General features: G+C 36.6%; 1 protein-coding gene across 1 annotated transcript; it reads right to left on the reverse strand.

The window, feature by feature from the left end:
- Positions 1–6,062: 6,062 nt before the first annotated feature.
- On the reverse strand, positions 6,063–9,592 carry LOC590384 (ficolin-2-like). Its single transcript, XM_011667939.2, has 4 exons — positions 9,494–9,592; positions 8,271–8,393; positions 6,833–7,097; positions 6,063–6,432 (listed from the first exon to the last, which is right to left on the reverse strand). The coding sequence occupies exons 1-4, from the start codon at positions 9,590–9,592 to the stop codon at positions 6,176–6,178; spliced, it is 744 nt and encodes a 247-aa protein (XP_011666241.2). The 3' UTR covers positions 6,063–6,175.
- Positions 9,593–20,727: the final 11,135 nt, after the last annotated feature.

Genomic DNA, 20,727 nt, shown 5'->3' on the forward strand with positions numbered 1-20,727 from the left:
TTAAGAAAGGTGTACATTTTTAACATTGTGATGGAGTTGTGCATATAGGCATGCTGAAATATTTTCTATTAATATAGGAACAAAATAGTATTTTGAGAAGAGGTAGATAAATTGGATATGCCGCTCTTATAACCATCTGAATCATGGTGATGAAAGGGAAAATTACATGAGGCTTATCATCTGTATTTAAGGGATGTTGAAATCATCTTTAATACATGTACCTTCAAGAGGAAAACGGTATAGGCTTATATATAGTTATATAAACTTTAAGAAGGCATATGATATTATTATCTAACTAAGGCTTTCTAGTGGTACAATAAATCAGTGTATTCAATATCTGTAGCGCAGTAACCGGATGACTGACCAATATTGTTTTCATATTGCTCGGTCATCCAGGAACTTCAACTGTTGATATTGATATTGATGGCGATATCACACGAAAACAGAACCATGTTTACCGAGGTAAGTCAAATTTTGTTATTTCGCTAGTCTAATATAGATAATAATTATAATATTGTATGGCTTTGTTTTTGTATGAAACAAGAATATATTGCTCTTGCTAAATAAAGACAGTATTAGACTCGACTTTGACTTGTCCAATATTGTCATAGCTCGAGCAATATTCTTGTACTACACTCAAGGCCATCCAATATTATATAATGATCTGACAAACCATATCAGATGACTGTGTGAAATACATTCATATTATGCAAAATAATAACTCTTGAAAAGGACCTATCACATGCTTGATGTTACATGAATGTTAGTGCCTCTCACTTGTAAAAAGCTTGAATATATGATGAAATGTGCCATGGTTAAAACATTGGATAGGCAAATTGAGCTGTACATTACAACTCTTGACTGAGTTTAAGCATGTCTAAATATGGCATTGTTGTATAACTCAAAGCTTAGCTTTCTTGTAATGTTTGTTGTTGCATGACTTCATCATACTTATTACGTAGACTGTAGATTTGGGAGTTCATCTGTAAAATCACTTTAAGTGAAATTGAATCACCATTGCTTCATTTATTTTACTGTCCCGACATAACATTGTGCAAAGCTTTCTCACAAAATCAGCCACAAATGTGGACTGTATAATGTACATGTATACTATCAAATGATCAAAAGCTGTAGTCGTAATCCTTGGCTAATACTAAATTCCTGCTCCTACTCCTACTTTCTATTCTATTTCTAGTTGAATATATAGTTGTGACTTTTTGATCACAATGCTGATGAATTGATATGTATCATTTTTCATCCAGATAAGATTGATATAACTGATGAGATGACATTTGACCTGACATTTAACCTCTTATTTTATCACTGTGCCATATTGAAAATTGATTTGTTTGAAGGTAGTTTTATTTTAACGGGTTGTTTAATCACCACCTAGCTCTAGTTGCTGCATTGCATGAAAGTTTTAATGATAGAGGATCTTGTGTCATAATTCATGAATTCTGCATGTATGTTTTTTTTTATCAGATGTGTAAATAGTTGTTAGATCTAATTATTTGATTTTATTCTCACCTATGACATGGTTTTACATCAAAAGACCCATATTACAATGTTGCCAATCTAATGTTATACTTGTAATACAATGAAATGTGTTCATGGATGTATTTAACATACAACTGTGAATAAATATATCTTGAAAAGAAACTTTGAGAGATGCACAGATTGACACAGATTAGTAATCTGTCAAAAAGAAAAAGAAGAAAAAATGAGGGGGGGGGGGGGAATTGACAGTCAAATAGTATGCTTTGAGAGGAATTGTCAAATCAATTAATGGAACCCATGTGTGTTGACTATTGGAAGTTTCTATGAGATTGGAAAGGAAATATTGTTGTAAAATATAGTGTGTAGATGGTTCAACTAAGATGAATATATACCGGTATTTACTAAACCAACCCTCACCCGAACATGTTTATTTTGATATAACCTTAGCTGGGGAGATGGAAATGGACAATCTTTTCAGTATTCTATTATGTTCCAATTTCTTTCTCTTTTAAATGTCTGTGTGTTTACTTTTTATAATTTGTAAAAGTTTATTTCCTTCATTTTATATATGATTCCATCGAATCACAAGTAGAAGGAAAAAACAAATCATTTTGTTATTCATATGTTTGCTGTGTTTGCTGCATTTATTGATTTTAGTACTTCATCAACATATGTGTATTAGAGGGTGTTAATTTGCTGAATAATAGTGAATATTATATTAAAAGAGTGCAATGCAGACAACACTGAAAATCACTGTAGGTGAAGATATTTTGAATGGATGAATCCTAGTGGTTCTAGCACAAACACACCTGACCATATTTTGATTGCACAAGTTTGTGAATTTCAGAAATTTGAGTAGATTGCACGCAAGAAAGTGTATCTTACATTAAACTTAAAGACGGGTCATAGCAGTGCTGTGCTTTATTTTCACAGATAGTCACTGAGATTGCTTTTATTCACAGTGTTCTCTATTAAAGCTATCCATGTTAAGACTATGCAGTCCATGTATGATGAGACATAGTATGTCTCTGATAATGGTCATCACTGAATGATGTGCTATATAGCAGCATTATGTACATGTCTTACACATGTTTTGCAATACAGTAAATTGCATTAATATGGCAAATTTAAATTAATAAATACATTTTATAAAGCAATGTGTGTGTACAACTGTGTTTCATTGAATTATTTAATTGTGTTCTATTCATTCAATGTTATGAGCTCTATTTCATTAAAAGTTTAGGGCTAGGGTTGCAAATAAGTTGTAGTATATTCAGGGCTGTCAACTTTGGGGAACTGCTTTGAGGGAGATCATCAGTGCAATTTTCTTTGCAATTTGGCTTTGGAGGGTGGGGAGTAAAAAAATTGAAGTGCTCACTAATTTAAATGTTAGTGTAATATGCGCCCTTGCAAAATTGGCTGACTGCATGTTTTATCGGTCGCTCTGCCTCTGATAAACATCTTTTGTTCTGCCTGGCCCTGGGGAAAAAAGTTATTGTGAAAAATGAGAAAATTAAGCTACACCAATTTGTTCAAACTCACCATGTTATATACATACTGACTATAGAATCATGTACAATTTTGGAATCCAAAAAAGGCTGATAGCATGTTGCCAATTTAATAGCTATATAAAAGTATGGCACGCAGAGTACATGTTGCTAAAAGAAATTCATCTTCATCAATAAAGTTAAAGGATACAATTTTAGTTTTACAGAAGAAGAAGAAAAGAATGTGGACTCTGCTGATTTCCAGCAAGCCAATGTGCACTGTGGTGCTAGCATGTATCTTTTAATTGCCCTTTGAAAATTAAGTCTATTCCTGATCTGCCTTTAGAAAAGATGCTGATTTGCAAAAGTGGGTCCACAGAATTTTTTCAAGGACAATTGACACCCTAGCGCCAGCATGGTCTGCACTCATAGACACTCACTGTGTACACTACTTTGAATCACCACTTTTAATCACTACTTTTATAAAGATGTATTCATATCTACTTCAAGCTTAACTGATAATAGAAAATAATACGTTGACTCTTGTTGCAACATGTTTATCTTGGCCTATATGGTAAGTTTGATGTCATTTTGAAAGCTTGATAGCTCTCTTCACATGTGACAATGCCCAAAGTCTATTATGCAGTTAAATGTTATATGAAGTACTGACAAGCAAGGTTAGTACTTCCTTTATTCTACCTTCATCAGGTGCATCCTGGTACAAACATCACAATCCCAAATGTCTACAGTTACAAAAGCAGTCTAGAACATAGTGTGAAAATTGTCTGCTTCTCAGTTCTGTGTGTGCAGGTGTGTGTGTGTGTGTGTGTGTGTGTGTGTGTCTCTCTCTCACACACATTTATTATCTCTCTCTATCTCTATCTCTATAAAGTCTAACCATAGACGTAATATTATATCTATTACGTCTATGCTCTAACTCTCTATACTCTCAATCCATCCATCTTTCGCTTTATTTTCCTATTCATAAGTCCAACTTACGGTATCCTTTAATCAGTGGCTGGTGTTTTGCTGCCTTACACTTGCTGCCTTACACTGGGCGAAGAATGTCAACCGTGAGCTAAAAAATTGGCCTGACGCGGCTTACCCGTGGGAGCGCTATTGTGAATCCATCCTATTAAGATTTGAGCCGTGATACTTCTCCTGTTATTTTATTATTATATTTAAAATTTGGCATTATTTAGAAACCTGTAAAAATCTGCCCCATTTGCAATGATTATGTATTCTTGGAATGTGTAGGCTATGTCACAAATTAAATATGGCAAAGTGTATTATCATTATCAACATTGGATTGTCGATGTTCAACGCAAAACATTATCTAGCAGTTTTCATCTTCGAAACAAAACGTCAATTACACTTCACCACCTCAACATAACACAAAACATGTATCCACTCATAATTCATTCCGTTTAATAATAATAATAGCTCACATTTATAATGCGCCTAATACTTTGTTTCTAGGCGCAGCACATATTACTACCCTGGTCATCGGATTCAGGCTTACCCGCAACACTGACAATGTATGCACATTTTCCACTCCCTGGGGAGCATTCCAGCCAGTCACCATTGTACAAGTGCCACTTGCTAATCTAACCACATTAACTTTCGCATCTTACCGGGTACCCATTTAACACCTACAACTGTAGGTGGAGATCGAGTGGCAAATGTAGACAGATAAATAGATAGATAGATAAATGGTGTTTATTGATTCATTTCCATGTATTGCAGTTACAAGTAACTGAATTGCGCATTAATAAAACATTGATGGTGAAGACAATTATACATTTACATTTTAAGAGATATCACAATAACAAATAATTGAATTGCACATGAATAAATTGCTGGGAAAAAAATATATCACACTATGAAACACTTATGAAAAGCGTGTATATGTATCCTTTATACCACTCTTATACAATATTTCAATTTAAAAATTTGAGTTAAAAAAGAAAGAGAGATAAAAAGATTCAGAGAGATGGAAAAACAGGAGAGAGAGAAAGAGAGAGAGAGAGAGAGGGGCGGGAAGAAAGGGGACAGATAGAAAGAGAGGGAAAACAACTATGTACATGCTGATAAAATACAAAGATACATTGCAAAACAAATATAAATATTATAAGGTGAACACTAGAAATATATAAATATAAATATAAATATAAATATGCATCGCATACTTCATGTCATAAATAATACATTGACTAACTTTGTAAAAAATTAGACCTCAGATTTATGAATTAATTATATACTAAGGAATATGAAATTGTAATAAAAAAAGAAATTTGACAATTTAATTTGTTTCAAAGTATAATACAATCATAACAAACTTTTGTTATACAAACGGATCAAATCTGGGACTGGGCTATTCTGCATATGTTTAGTTTTGCACCTGGGTTCAGGGATCTTGTTAGTCCTTCGCAAAGTTCTATAGTGTGCTCTTTGAGGTATACCAGTAAATTGTTTGAATTGGTCTGTGCATGAGTTTTCTTAAAGAAGGTAATAAGGTCATTTTGACGACTTTTCAATGTTTGTAATTTCGATTGAGTAAGAGCGTTTGCATAGCTATGGTAATCCTTTCTAAAGATAATCCTCAAAGCGCATTTTATAAATCTTTCTATGCGTTGTTTTTGTACACCAGTGAGGCCTCCGCTCCAAACTTGAGTTGCATATTCAAGGATTGGGCGAATATAGCTAATGAAAATAGTAATTAGATCATCATGTGAAAGGCTTAACTTCCCTAAAGAACGGAGAATATATAGTTTTGTATTCGCTCTTTTTTCAATATCTGTGACATGGGCTTCCCACTTCAGATCAATGTCTTGCCAAAGGACACAGTCCGGTGACATATCCGCTCGAATGAAAGGCGCAACACAAATGGCAGGTGAAAGAGTTGCATGGCGTACTCTCGTGAAGACCAAAGCAGCGCTTTACATCACCACCTGAAGTTGATGATGATGATGTTAGTCAAGTAATGAAAAAATGTATTCATTTTCTCTCTCCAACAAATTATTCAATATTATGACAAATATATACATTGATTTGAGAAAAAATTTTGACGAGAAATTAATAGGAAAATGTGGAGGGGCCTGCTAAGAAACTTAAAGCCGTAAGACTTTGCGACCATGCTCTCAGCAACTCCTGCAGCACCCCAGCATTTCTGGCTTCCGGACCCAAACGGCTCAGTCACCCATGGTTAGCGGGCGTATCTTCATCTCGCTTCCCTTAAGGAATTTCATGGGGTTCCACACCATGTAATATCGGTTAGGAGCAAGAACGCTGACGTCCAAGTACTGGTAGATCCCGTTAAGGTCGCAAATGCGACACTCACTAAACCACCACCCGGATAAATAATAGCCGGCGCAATTTAACATGGACGCATCGTTGTCTCGGTCTCTGGTACTGAATTGATGTCCGCGGTGAGCAGCAAGACTATCTCCTGCACGATAATGGATTCAATTTATTTTAGTTTATTAAGTATTTATATTTTATATTATTTTAAGTATTTATATATATACATAACATGATTATTTAAACAAAAAATATCCCCAAGGCAACTTGGTCCCATATGACTTATCTTTATTTATTTTTTAATTAATTCATCAAAAAATTAAAAACTTTTGTTTATGACCATTTCAAAATGTGAGTGATACCAGAAAGGACTATTGATTGATTGATGGTTTTATCAAGAGTTATTTAGATTTTGTTTAAATACATGGCTAAATTGGACTCATTGCATGGAATCACCTCCCCGCAATAACCCCAAGAAGAGTACTCCCCCCCCCCCCCTGGTCCATGTATGAAGCCAGGGACAAGAGTCATAATTGCGAGAAAAGTACCTGCACCTCCGCCAGAATAATCACCTAGCTTCAGATCATAATTCATGGTCTCGTTGCCAATCATGAACTTGCGGTATCTGGCATGGCTGGTCCTCCCAGAGAAATCTTCAATATCGACCCATAGTTCATACGTCTTCTGGCTCGTCAGGCGATGAATCTTATCGTTTCCAAGCCAGTGTTCCCCGGAAACGCTCCCGAAGCCCTTCTTGTAGTGTAACCAATTACCACTGAAACTAACAGAACCGTCCTTTCTTCTTTGGAAGACCTATGGTCAGGAGTGTATAGAGTGTGGATGATAAACACTTTCTAAATAATCCAATCATTTATACTTGATTCTTTTTGGCTTTGGTTTTGGTTCAGTGTTATTTGTTTATTTGTTGTTGTTTTTTGTGTGGAAAATACGCAAATGTTGATGAAATAACACAATGAGAGAAGCTATACTGCATGTCAGTTATTTCCTAGCACTATACAAATAAGTTTTTGTGTAATTTTCAAGATCCCCCCCCCCCCCCACATATCTAATTAGATATTTACACCCCCGTCATTACAATTAAAATAATGCATTAGAAGGTGCTTCTTTGGGCTTACTATGTTCATTCTTATCAAGTTTTAGAAATGTAAAAACTCAGAAGTAATAAAATCAAGTTTTGAGCTCTTAAAAATGCTTTTAACATGCTTAAGAATTATCAGGAGTTTCTAACTTTGTCTTTGAAATGCATTCAAGTCAAGTTTTAAAAGCACTTTATTTACGACAGAGGGAAATACGAGGGAATCAAAACTCATAATAGCTGACTGATCAGTTTGAGAGCAAAGTGAAAAATGAATATTTAGAGGCAATAGAACTTGTTAATTGAAACATAAAAAAGGAAGATGGGGTTTTGATGTTGATAATACTTATAGTTATGATGCAGAGTGGCATATAAATGGATACATTCAGTATTAAAGATAATGAAACCTTTCCAAAAGTGTTACGTCACAGTGGCATTGACTGGTACGTAGCTTTTGAGATGTCGAAGAAGGGGGAATCAGTGTGTACCCCCCCCCCCCCCCTCCATCATCTCCAGTACCCCTTAGAACGCACTCATTTTTTTCTAGACATCTAGGAAGAAGAGATCCGTGATAAATTGGCTCTAACTAGAGCGATCCAGGCGTCTTTTCAATAACTGATTTGTATGTTATTCATACATGGATATGTATAATTTTTAATAAAATAAACCAACACATCTTTCAACTTGGAAAGGAGGAAAATAATGGTTTCTTATACAGGGCACATATCGATCACGACGTGACCACTCTGTCGCTCCAACTCAAAATAGCCTATGTAGCGCTCTAGCTAGCATATCAGGTAGCGATTTACACCTGGGTTAAGAGTAGCGAACCATGGATTTTATTGCCAAAGGACCTTAGAGTTGAGCTGGGATTTGAACCCAGGACTCACCGTCCAACCACCACCAGCGGTGTCCATGTCGCAGTAGACGTTGAACGGTCTTCCGACTCCTCCAGGATGTATGCCATAGATTCCACTCAAATTCACCCCACTTGCCTTGATGTCACCACAGTCCTGTGGCTCCCCAGGAAACACTTCAGGAGAGCTTCTCAAATCTTTTTGTCGCGATAATAATCAAAAGTAGGAAGAAACTCTCACAAATACACTGGGTCGGGGATCCCGGGGGAGGGGGGGGGGTGGGGGGGACACGACCCCCCCTCAATTTTATCAGGGTGGTAGTCCCCCCCCCCCCCCTCAGAAAATTTGAAAAAGTGCCCCCCAAAATACTGACTAAAGATAGCAACACACTTTTATGCTCTGGAGGGCCCAAGAGTGCAGCTTTTGGACTAATAAGAATGCAAACAAATCTTCTCACTCGGTTGCAAGCTCCCTCGCATAATATCCTTCAAAATGTACAAGTAAATATTTCAGAAAATCTGTATCACCGTGAACCAATGGAATACAGATTTTCCCTCGCATTTTACCCCCCCCCCCCCACCCTCCCCCGGTAATCATTGTGAATTGCATTATGTTCTATGCAATAGATGCGGCGAAAATATAAGCTATATTATAATGAGAAATTGTATTGTGTCATTATTTATTTTATTATTACTTAGAAGCCTACATGCTAAATGGAAAAATGTTCATGCATATTTAACATTTTTGGTTCTTTAATAAGCTTGTGCAGAACGAAATTAACCGAGGTGGTTTTGGGGTCTCTGTTTTATTTTTGTTGCTGTTGTTTTATCAATATTATCTTTATTTACCAATCTTTATCGATCAGTAAAGTTCTGAGAAGATATGAACTTTATTTATTGAGATTATATCATATTGTTACAGTCATTTCATCAAAAAATGTAAGAATTTTTTTATTTCAACTTTACGGGCAGCCGTTTATGTTAACCAATATTGCAAAGTAAAACGCATAGGGAATTAGATTATAATGTGGTATGATTCAACGTTGTTACTGCAATTATTTCAATATCAAATCAAGCAATATCAATTATTAGATAAAATCTTGTCAGGGTATATCATAGATGGAAGACCCCACTATTGGTGAAAATGACCAACCAAGTATAGAAATGATAAATTTCATAAATAAATGAGTCAATATTAGGTCTTAAATTAAATTGATATCACCCATGTTGAATTACCAAAAGGATTCATTTTCATACCGGCTGTGCAGTGTTTACGTTGAACCGGGTGAGACCCGCTCCCGGGCTTCCCAAAGGAGCGTTTGCCGTCAACACGGTATGTGGTCTTCTGTTCAACATCTTTTCCGTCCAATACGACTGGTTTGCAACTATCACTACCATGTCCAAGCGAGCCCGGCGATTCGAGCGCTGAAACTTGATACGAATAGGAACATAGGCTAGATATTAAACCTCAGTCACATCAAAGAGACGACATCACACTGACTACACACCAAACAAAATAATAATTTTGACCCCAATGGTCGAAAATCAGCCGGTGGGGAGTTAGTCTGGGGTCGGTCTGGGGTCGGTTTGGGGTCGGTTTGGCAGTTTGAATTAGGTATTAAGAGCATAACGAAAATTGATGATAATTTTTGGAACACACATTTTCTGTGCCGGTGTCACATTTATCTGACAAAATAACTCAAGGTATTTTCAATCACACATAATACCACCAAGAAATAGCTGGCAGTCAATTTAAATCACTATTATAGACCATCATTCTAAATACCTATTTAATATATAACGAGGAAGCAATCCTGTTTACTTGAAAGTGAAATATATATATATATATTATATAGCTACGGTATAGGTATAGGTATAGGTATTTGATTCCATTCTTCATTAAAAAAAACATATATAAAATACATGAAAAGTATACAAAATTTGAAACACGTAAATACATGTAAAAGAGTAACATGACAGATAATAAGAATACAATAACATTAACAAGTAAATAAGTTCAGAAAGCAAATTTCTATCGAATGAGGGGTCAACAAAAAGAGCAGTTAGCCTTGTTGAACGTTGATCTCTAGAGAAAGTTCATATTTAACAGCACATTAAAAAGAAAAAGAATGCAGGTGGAAACAGTAGAAAGAAAAAGGAAAACGTAATACAGACAAAAAATGTATACAATTATATACGTCATAAATCAAATATGATATTCAAATTGCAGAGTACAAATTTAATAAAAACGATCGAAAGGAACTTTCAAAACTATTTACATGTACAGAAGGTTGATTCTTTAGATGGCTCGGAATAATAGTGCTCCATATAGATGAGGACCTTTTTTTTAAAAATGTATCCTTTAAAATATTAGTTCTAACTTTTTGCAGATGGTATTCTACAGCATTACATGTACTTTAATTATATATGTTACTATTTAAAACAAATTGTGATGTAATTAAAGATGATAATAAGCCTCTAGAACACAGAAACATAAATATTGCAATATTCAATATCATAAACGTTTAGGAGATATAACTAGGATATATAACATTGGCAAGGTATGAGCTTTATATGGTGAATTATAAATTATTCTTAGGCTTTTTTCTGCAAAACAAATAATTGAGTAATAAAGTAATCATGACTGTTTGACCAAGCAATATTACAATAATTGACATTGGAGAAAATTAATGCATGATATAACATAACTACAATAGGTATTGTAAAATGTCTCATATATATAGCCACTGCTTTTTAGAAAATTGAAAATTTTGTGTGGATTCTTGGTCACATCATTCATTTTTTTTTTTTTTTTTAGTAAAATGAATTTATTGATAAATATATGCTTTTGAACAAATCAAACAATCATACACAATCGATTGAAATAACATTGTAGCATCTTAACATAGTTCAAGTAAAACATGTTTTGTTTTCTTGAATAACAGTGTTTTCAAAAATGCATAGCTTTTTTGTTTTACAGTACTTTTCGATCTTTAATCGGTTGTGGATTAATCTTTTGAAAATACAAAAAATAGAGACTTCATGAAACATGAGTTTGCCATTTTCTGCTTGCATAAATGTTAAATAAACTGCGTATTTTGCATATATGATAAGAAAATTTAAACTTAAATATTTTGTTTTTCAAGTTATAACCTTCAATTAAAACGAACTTGTCATATCATTCAGGACATTCAATGAATTAAAGGGTTTGGGGTTTCATAAGAATGGGTAATGAATTTTCTAAAAATTTGTTTACATCATTTTGTGATATGGTTGACCAATAACAGATAATTGAAAAGTAACCATTGTTTATGTTTTGGTAAAATCTTGAACAAGTAAAACCCCTTTGGCATAATGAGAATATACTTACATGGCGTCATCACTGCCAAAGCACAGACAATTGTTGTAAGAGCGCTGCATCCGAATCTTCTTTCCATGGCCAAAGATTATTATGCTATGATAGAGAATAAGACCAAGTATAGATAATGATAATAGCTTGTTCTTATATAGCGCTTTTCAGTACCGGATGAACCCCTAAAGTAGTAAAATATTGTCAGGCGTCAAACACGCATTTTGTACATGTAGTAAAATATTGTCAGATGCTAAAAAATGCATTACCGGTATACACACTTTTTATGATCTTCCCTCTGATTAATGGGTATGAATTAAAAGAAGTAAAAAAAAAAAAAAAACATAAAAAAGTGGTATGATGAGATTAAGAAGGGTAAAGAGGGAAAGAGGAAAATAATATGTGAGATGTTGATTAGGCAGTTGAATTTCATGGATCGCATTACACGACTGGCTTCTTTTCTTCTTTGGTAATAACATACATAACATTTTTATTTTCCCACTTAAAGACATTTTCACCCCTTTTTTTTTTAGGGAAGTTCTAAATTTTTCAAATGCGGGCATTAGAATTTAACCTTTTCATTTTTGTCTCGCCTGCGTAGCAAAAAAGCAAGACATAGGCGCCGCTTTTCCGGTGACGGCGGCGGCGGCGGCGTCAACATCAAAAACTTAACCTTAGGTTAAGTTTTTGAATTTTTGATATAATTTTGAAAGTATAAGTTCTTAGTCAATGAAACTTGGACTATAGGGTTATCAAGTATCCCCAATCATGTGAGTAGAATTTCAGGTCACAAAGTCAAGGTCAAAGGTCATTTCAGGTCAACAGACTTGGACTATGTTGTGGCATCATCATCGAAAACTTAACCTAAGGTTAAGTTTTTGAATTTTTGATATAATTTTTAAAGTTTAAGTTCTTAGTCAATGAAACTTGGACTATAGGGTTATCAAGTATCCCCAATCATGTGAGTAGTATTTCAGGTCACTAAGTTAAGGTCAAAGGTCATTTTAGGTCAACAAACTTAGACTTTGTTGTGGCATCAACATCAAGATTTTGAATTTTTTAGCATATTTTCAAAATTGATTGTTCAATTTCCATGAAACTTGTACCCAAGGGTTATCAAGTATCACAAATCATATGACACAAATTCCAGGTCACAAGGTCAAAGGTCAGTAGACTTGGATTATGTTTTCACAACTTAATATGAGAATTAATAATTTTTTTTATTAATTTGTTCATATATTTCATTCAAGTTATCGATCGTGGTACATTTAATAGTAAATAATTCTTCTGATGATTCTTAGGCAATATTCACTTCAAAATGTGATTATATTTAGAGGATTTCATTTTGGGGGGCCTGCTAATGGGCCACCCTGCCTATGCATAATGTTCCAACCTCAGTTTGTCATCATATCGAATTGCGTAATGCAGGCGAGACCGCCGAGAGCGTTTCCCTTGTTTTGGCTTGCAAATGGGACATAGTACCTTTCAGACGGCCTAGAGAGCCTTGCTTTGACATGTAAAATTGTGGGAAGGAGGAGTAGGGGGAGAAGAAGGATACTGTGGATGGACAGTCTGCAGGAATTGTTAGAAGAGAGAGGAGTGAAAGAACTAGGAGTGGTGCTAAAAGAGAAGGCTAGAAACCAAGGGTTGTGGAACAGCATGATCGTCAAAGTCAATCGATATGGCAATTAAAAACAGAGACACCCTCTTTATGATTTTCCCTCTGGTGTATGGTCATGAGTTAAAAATGAAAACAAACAAAATCAGAGAATATTCAGTGCAAAATACATGAAAATGATAAAAGTGATATATGGTGATATTACGATGAGCTTGTAGTGACCAAACTCGTTTTTACCTTTTCAAAACTTGTTTTTTCATTTAAGAACACCTTACAGCATTTTGGGTGTGTCTAATTTAAAGAGAAGGTTGAGTTCTGGGAAGAACATCAGATTAAACATGTTCCCTGAAAAGCATGGCTCTTCAAATGCCTTCATATTCTAAATATGACATGAAGCATCGTAAAAATCGGGGGGTAGGTTTTTTCGCCATGTGCTCGTGTAGTCCCATATACATCATTCTGTGTACATTGCTTGTAACTTTGCCAAGATTTGGCCAAATTTCTTATCATTTTGATGATTCCAGAACCTTGCAATACACACGAATACTTATATACTAGATGATCAACCTTTTCTGATAGATTCCACACCGTTTCGTTCACAATGCAATCACATGACCAGAACTCAACTTTATCTTTAAACATACGTGTCAGACCCGAAGCTTAATGACTTTAATGGTCACGTGGGTCTGGTGCATAGGCGCCGGAAGTGGGGGGGCAGGGGGGGGCAGTTGCCCCCCCAGTCAAAAAAGTGGGGGGCAAAACGCATTTTTGCCCCCCCAAAACGCCCCCCCCCTCCAAAAAAAAAAAAAAAAGCAGTAAAGGAATAAACATGGTTTGTATTTTTAACCCAAAAGAACATAACAATAATAAAAACCTGAATTAAAGCACATATACCATTGCATTCAAAGAAAAGGAAAGTTCACAGGAATTAAATTTTTATAAACATTGCGCATGCTACCTATACGGTTTATAATAGCGATACGCGCATATCGTGGACATATTGTGCGAGAATGGGAAAACGTGTCTGTTTTTTTGGTTTTGTTATAGGGGTGAGAAGACATGAGCCCCTGAACGCTGGCGTACTGATGGGGGGGGGGGGGTATATCTATACGATACCAGTGATTTACACATGTTGCTGTTATGACATGATTTTCCGGTATTTTTTCTCCATTTTTTTTAAAGTCATACCTTTTTATGCGTTTGTTGGAAAATAAGAAATTCCCAAATTACAGTCGGGCGAAAAATACGCTTATTTAGAAGCCTTTATGACATGGTCTGCAAAGTGGCTGGGCTCGAGCCCCTCCCCTCTCACTTTTTGAAAAAGTATGTTAAAGAGAAAAAGAAAGAAAGACGGAGAGAAAAAATAAGTGACCTGCCAATGTCACAAATAAGGCATAAAAAATGCTCATCTGACCGTAATTAAATGCCTAAAACCCCAGAGCTTACGGGTGCTCCGCCCCCGGACCCCACCAAGGGCCCTAAGGCGGGCCCCTGGATGCTCATCTGACCGTAATTAAATACCTAAAACCCCTGAGCTTACGGGTGCTCCGCCCCCGGACCCCACCAAGGGCCCTAAGGCGGGCCCCTGGATGCTCATCTGACCATTATTCAATACCTAAAACCCCTGAGCTTCCGGGGGCCCTGCCCCCTGGACCCCACCAAGTGCCCTAGGGCGGCCCCTGGTTGCTCATCTGACCGTAGTTAAATACCTAAAACCCCTGAGCTTCCGGGGGCTCTGCCCCCTGGACCCCACCAAGGGCCCTATAAGGCGGGCCCCTGGATGCTCATCTGACCATTATTAAATACCTAAAACCCCTGAGCTTCCGGGGGCTCTGCCCCCTGGACCCCACCAAGGGCCCTATAAGGCGGGCCCCTGGATGCTCATCTGACCATTATTCAATACCTAAAACCCCTGAGCTTCCGGGGGCCCTGCCCCCTGGACCCCACCAAGTGCCCTAGGGCGGCCCCTGGTTGCTCATCTGACCGTAGTTAAATATTAAAACCTCTGAGCTTCTGGGGGCTCCCCCCCCCTCTGGAACACGTCAATGGCCTTAAAGAGGCCCCTGGATGCTCATCTAACCGTAATTAAATACCTAAAATCCCTGAGCTTCCGGGGGCTCAGCCCCTTGACACCCTGCCGAGGCTGGACCCCACGCCAATTTACGCTCTACCTGATCGTTAATACTTCACTTTGAAAAACGTTCCGCGGGACCTGCATGTAACGTGTAAGACTGGTGGTGATGCAGATTTTTCGTCTGCCCCCCCCCCCCCCTTCCGAACGTTTTTTCTCATTACGTCACTGCCCTCGGAAGGTGAGCCCCCTGGAATGTTTGCCCCCCCAATCCCAAACTGCTTCCGGCGCGCCTGGTCTGGTGTACGTACTTACGTTAAGGAAAATAAATTGTTTGTAGGTAAAGTTAAATGTACCATAATTATGATACTTTCTCATGTATGTTTTATTGTTCTTTTTCTTAAATTGATTATTATATTTAGTCCAGAAGGATGTGCATTCATGCTTAAAAAGTAGTCCTTCTAGACGGGCGCAATGTCAGGCAAGGCCCTAATGGGCATTTTATATATAAAGCTGGTATGGTATAGGAAGACGTCCACTACAAATTCCTCCCTCTTTATATTGTGCATGATAATTTCATTTTGCCACCATAGTTGTGGTTGAGCTATTTAAGGTGTACCTTTTGCCTTGGACTTACATAATGACAGGCTTTTTTTTTTTTTTTTTTTTTTTTTTTGGGGGGGGGGGGGTATTTTGCTTATAATAATAGTACTGGTGGCTTCTTGTATAGCGCACATGTCTGTCACGTTGTGGGGGGGGGGGGAGTTAGCACTAATTTGTGTTGTTTCATCCCATGTTTACAAGACTAAGACTTGATTATTCAAGGTCTGCTTATATAATTGCTTTAAATAATGATGTGCTTGCTAATAAGTTAAAGGAAAATCCAACCGTGAGATGAAGTGGCTTGTTTGAACAAATGCAGAAAAATTAAACAAATACCTTTAATATTTTGTCATAGTTTACCAGATGGGATAACAAGAGATGAGGAACCACTAGCACCCCAGTGGTTGATGTCCAAGTAGGAGTTTGTGCAGCTGATGTGGAGAGCTTTTAGCATTGATGAGGTATGTTTGGTAAGGAAATTAGCTCCAAAAGAATAGTTATAGATTGGGAGCCGGGTCGGGTCGAGGAGGGGGAGGTGGTCAATCTTTAGCAAACAAATGAACTACTTTCATTTACATAACAATGATCCATGGACAAAACTATGCTGGGAAATAATTGTCTAATGTGCGCACAGTGGTGGGGATGCTAGGAGGGCCCTCCAAAGATGACGGGTCCCCATACATTCAATTTTTTTCATAAACGCATGACTGATCTTGCTTTGAAAGGGTTGAGGCAGTTGATGGTATTGGAAGGCATCGAACACAAGTTCCTCGCTCTTTAATGTGCGTGGCAGACATTCATTTTTGTCATGACGTGTCATGTTTGAGCTACTTATGGTGCATCAACTTACAAGATGACAGGCTTCATCTTATATTTTGTATTTTTCTTGATAGGGGGAAGGGGGTGAGGGAGGAGAGTTAACACTAATTTGTATTGTTTCATCACAGAAAAAAATAAAATAATATGTATTAACCTGATGCCTGTAATTTTTTGAAGAGATGGGATTTTAAAATCATATCTTCCCAGTATAGCTTCCTGTACGAGCCGTTTTGGGGGTTTTCTGCATCCATCATGAGTTATCAAATACATTCTCCTTTTAACCCAGCACCTTCACCTCCTGCCCCTGAACTGATTGCTTTTCCAATACCACGGTTTGGAGGTCAGACCAAACGACTGACAGACCGACCGACTGAATACCTAAGTCCCCTCAGTCATCAAAGGTAAGTTTTAACTTAATTTGTTACATTTTGTATTCTTTTAGTATGAAATATTTTTTATGATTTTGACTGGCTTTAATGGGAATATGAAACTATATTGCCCAAATATAATCATATTGGCCGGGTTGAAGACGAGGGCAATATGGTTATGTTGAGGGCAATATTGTCTCATATCAACCAAAATGTGAGCCAGTCAATGTTATTAATATTAATTATTCACTTCTTATAATTCAAGTATCACTTATACATGTATCATACAAGTGCCCAGATGTGAAACGCATGGTAATATGCTCTTATATTACCCGCTGCTACATTACGCGTGTCTATGTGCGATAATTGCACGATAAATAATAATGAAAGATATTATACGCTTGACTAACTTTGAATATTGATCCTTATTTAGTGGTCTTTCTGAAATTTGATATAATAAAGTTTCTTTCAATCTGGCAGACTAGTACATGCTAGTACATTCATTGTTACTTACTGGGTTTATAACTTTCATCACAAATTTGTTGATAACCTGCAGATTTTATATCTTCTTTAGATAATATGAACATATCAATTCAATGATTGACAACAAATCCAGTAATACGTATAAAACCCTATAATATCATCTTCAGTGGTTGATAAATACTGTATAGATGTCCTTTACAATAGTACCATACAGAACAGGGAATATGCTGTCACAATTTTTTAAAACAATAAACCAATCCTCCCAACCTAAAATCGTTGAACACAGGTAAGACATTAATATTTTTAAATAGGAGTTATTCCAGTCTGATTTCCTACCAGGAGTTTAGTGCCACAATGTCACAAATTGCGTTTCAAGTGAATAAATTGCGCAACAGTATTTATAAAACAATGGCAAATGTGCTTTTCTACTCGGTGCATGGTTTGCCTTTTTTCTGTTAATAGAAGACCTTAAATTTATATTCCGATTTTCATTTATAATTACTGTTTATGTCAAAATATTAATTTAGGACAGAGTAAAAACACTTTTTATTTAATACCTGTTTCTAGGTATCATTCCTGTTTAATGAAATAAAATTCCTATGTCCTCTCTACTTATCATTGAATCAAGTTATTGATAACTTGATTGAATATTTTGTCAATTACCTCTTAGGATGGACAAAAATACAGAAGTTATTGTTAGGTGGGATCGTGATGGAGAGGTCAAGAAAAGAGATCTTCAATATAACGGAAGGCTTAGGATGGGTTCAAGAGTTACTATGAGCTAGATGGATGAGGACTGGACGGGGACTGCAACGCTGACAGAAGACTCTGACTCCAAATGTGCCTCCATTTAGAGATGTTGTGGTCTAGTGGATAAGTCGTTGAACTGTGGATCACAGGATCCATGGTTCAAGTCCCGCCACAGCACTAATGTCCTTTGGCAAGATATTAATCTACATTTGCCACTCTGCTGTGAGCGCCGAAAGCGGCTGCCTAGCAGAGCCAGGGTAATAGTTGGAGGCTTAATTGGAGCGCCTTGAGCATCATGAATGGTGGATATGTGTGCTATATAAATATCCAATATTATTATTATTCTTTCGACATTGACACTGACTCTACAGTGACAATCTTCCTCTTGCCTCACTAAGAACAGCACAGACTAAGGTCATCCATCATATGAAAGTTGCATGTAAGAAGTTTTAATCTTATAAACTTACAGTGTTGTATATATTTTAGAAGGATTTGGCATGTAGGACTAATATTAATTGCTAATAGTTCATATTTCAAAGTGCAATCCAACCTTTGTAACAAGTTGATTTATGTAAAAGCAGAAAAAATGAGTGAAATAGACTGGTGAAAGTGTGAAAGAAATCAGACATAGAATAAGAAATAATGTTTGAAAAGTTAGATTACAACATCTATGTAAATCTCAGATCGGCAATTTTATCAGGCAATAGGGACGTATGCAGCTGACAACTTTGTATGTCATACACAAAAAATATAAATAATTAATGATTTTCTGTTAAAGGTAATACAAAGTTCTGGAAATTTTGAAAATTGGGTTGATAGTGATTCTTTACAATTTTGATAGATTTGGATGCCCCTGTGGATGTATTAGAAGTACTAGAAAATTTAGCCCCTAAAACACTTCTGCTTTCGAGAAAATTTGAATATAAAAATTTACCGGTGCTCCCGGTAAATTTTGATAAAATTTCGAATAGCGACTACGGCCGTACAATGGTAGCTGCGACCCTGAACATCTCATAATATGTAGTTGTGATAAATAATTTCCAAACGGGAATAGCTAATTGGTCGATTTTAGTCAAGAAACATTGTTTTATAGCTTAATTAATATCTTGAACTTGAGAGGGAGCTATACAACATGAATAGTTTATTATCTAAAATTTCACAACTTTAGACTCGATTTCAACTGCGCCAATGATCACTGAATATTGTAGGATCGCAAATGCTTCCAATATGTTCATTTTGAACCAAATTCATGACCCCATACCAAAACTTTGTATTACCTTTAAGCTCCTCTTCCATTGTGGCAGTACTCAAAGTATATTGTAGATAGCATATTGTAACCCTCCCTCCAAGGCTCAAATTAATTTTTTGTCCACGGGGGCTCTTCCAAAAAAAAAGAGCCCCCGTGAACCTTCTCACAGGGGCTCTTTTAGTGCTGACGGGGGCTCTTATTTTGATACAAATTTCTATTGAATTTTTTTGGTGCTCACCCTCGTAAGTAATGTTTTCCTGGCATTTACTTACATGCAAAGCATTGTCCACGAGCCGCGAAGCGGCGAGGAGTTTTTTGGGTGCTTTTTTGAACCCCCGTTAGTGATGTTTTCCTGGCATCTACTGACATCTACTAATACTTTGTAGGTCTTGACACATGTTAGCCTTTTTCTATGCACATCACATTTTCACTTGGCAGCCCAAGGGGGAGGGGGGTTAAACCCCCTAAACCGCCTTGATCCGCCCCTGCATTGGTGATTTCCTTCTCAATATTGATTTACTGGTCGAGTTACATTATTTGCTGGTCTTTATAGCTGCACTGCGAGCTTCCGTTCTTTGTATCGGTAATACTCATAGAAATGGGATAGAAAGCGCCATCTCCTGTTCCATTTCATTGGTTAAAGGTTTGAAAATTGATACCCAATATTATGTTAAAGTTATATCAGAAAAGATAATCTTTATTTTATAATTCCACGGGGGCGATTTTTAGTTTTGCAATCGCCCCCGTGAACCATCTGACGGGGGCGATTGTTGAGCTCACGGGGGCGAATCGCCCTCGCTCCCGTGTATTTTGAGCGTTGCCTCCTTCCCCCTAACCCGGCAGTGGCCTTGTGAATTTGCATTTCAGAATTGTCCGAGAACACTGGTACCGCCCTTCCTTATAAAGCTACCATGTTGTATTTTTTGCCATGAGTGTGTGCTACAGTTAAATAAGTTTCAATTTTGATATTCAAACATGATTCATTATGATTTATCAATTTTGAATGATTGTACATGTAATTGTGAAATGAACTGTTAAAAAATGATTCCATTTATTTTGCAAAGAAATAAATGCAGTCATAACCAAGACGAAAGTATAAATCTTAAGATTTGATTGCTTTGTGCTATTTAATGTTTTATTCTTATTTAGTTAGATTTGTTTATGGGAGAAATGTGTCTGAG

This window comes from Strongylocentrotus purpuratus, unplaced genomic scaffold (assembly GCF_000002235.5).
Source record: "Strongylocentrotus purpuratus isolate Spur 01 unplaced genomic scaffold, Spur_5.0 spur5_scaffold_4, whole genome shotgun sequence".
Taxonomy (NCBI): Eukaryota; Metazoa; Echinodermata; class Echinoidea; order Camarodonta; family Strongylocentrotidae; genus Strongylocentrotus; species Strongylocentrotus purpuratus.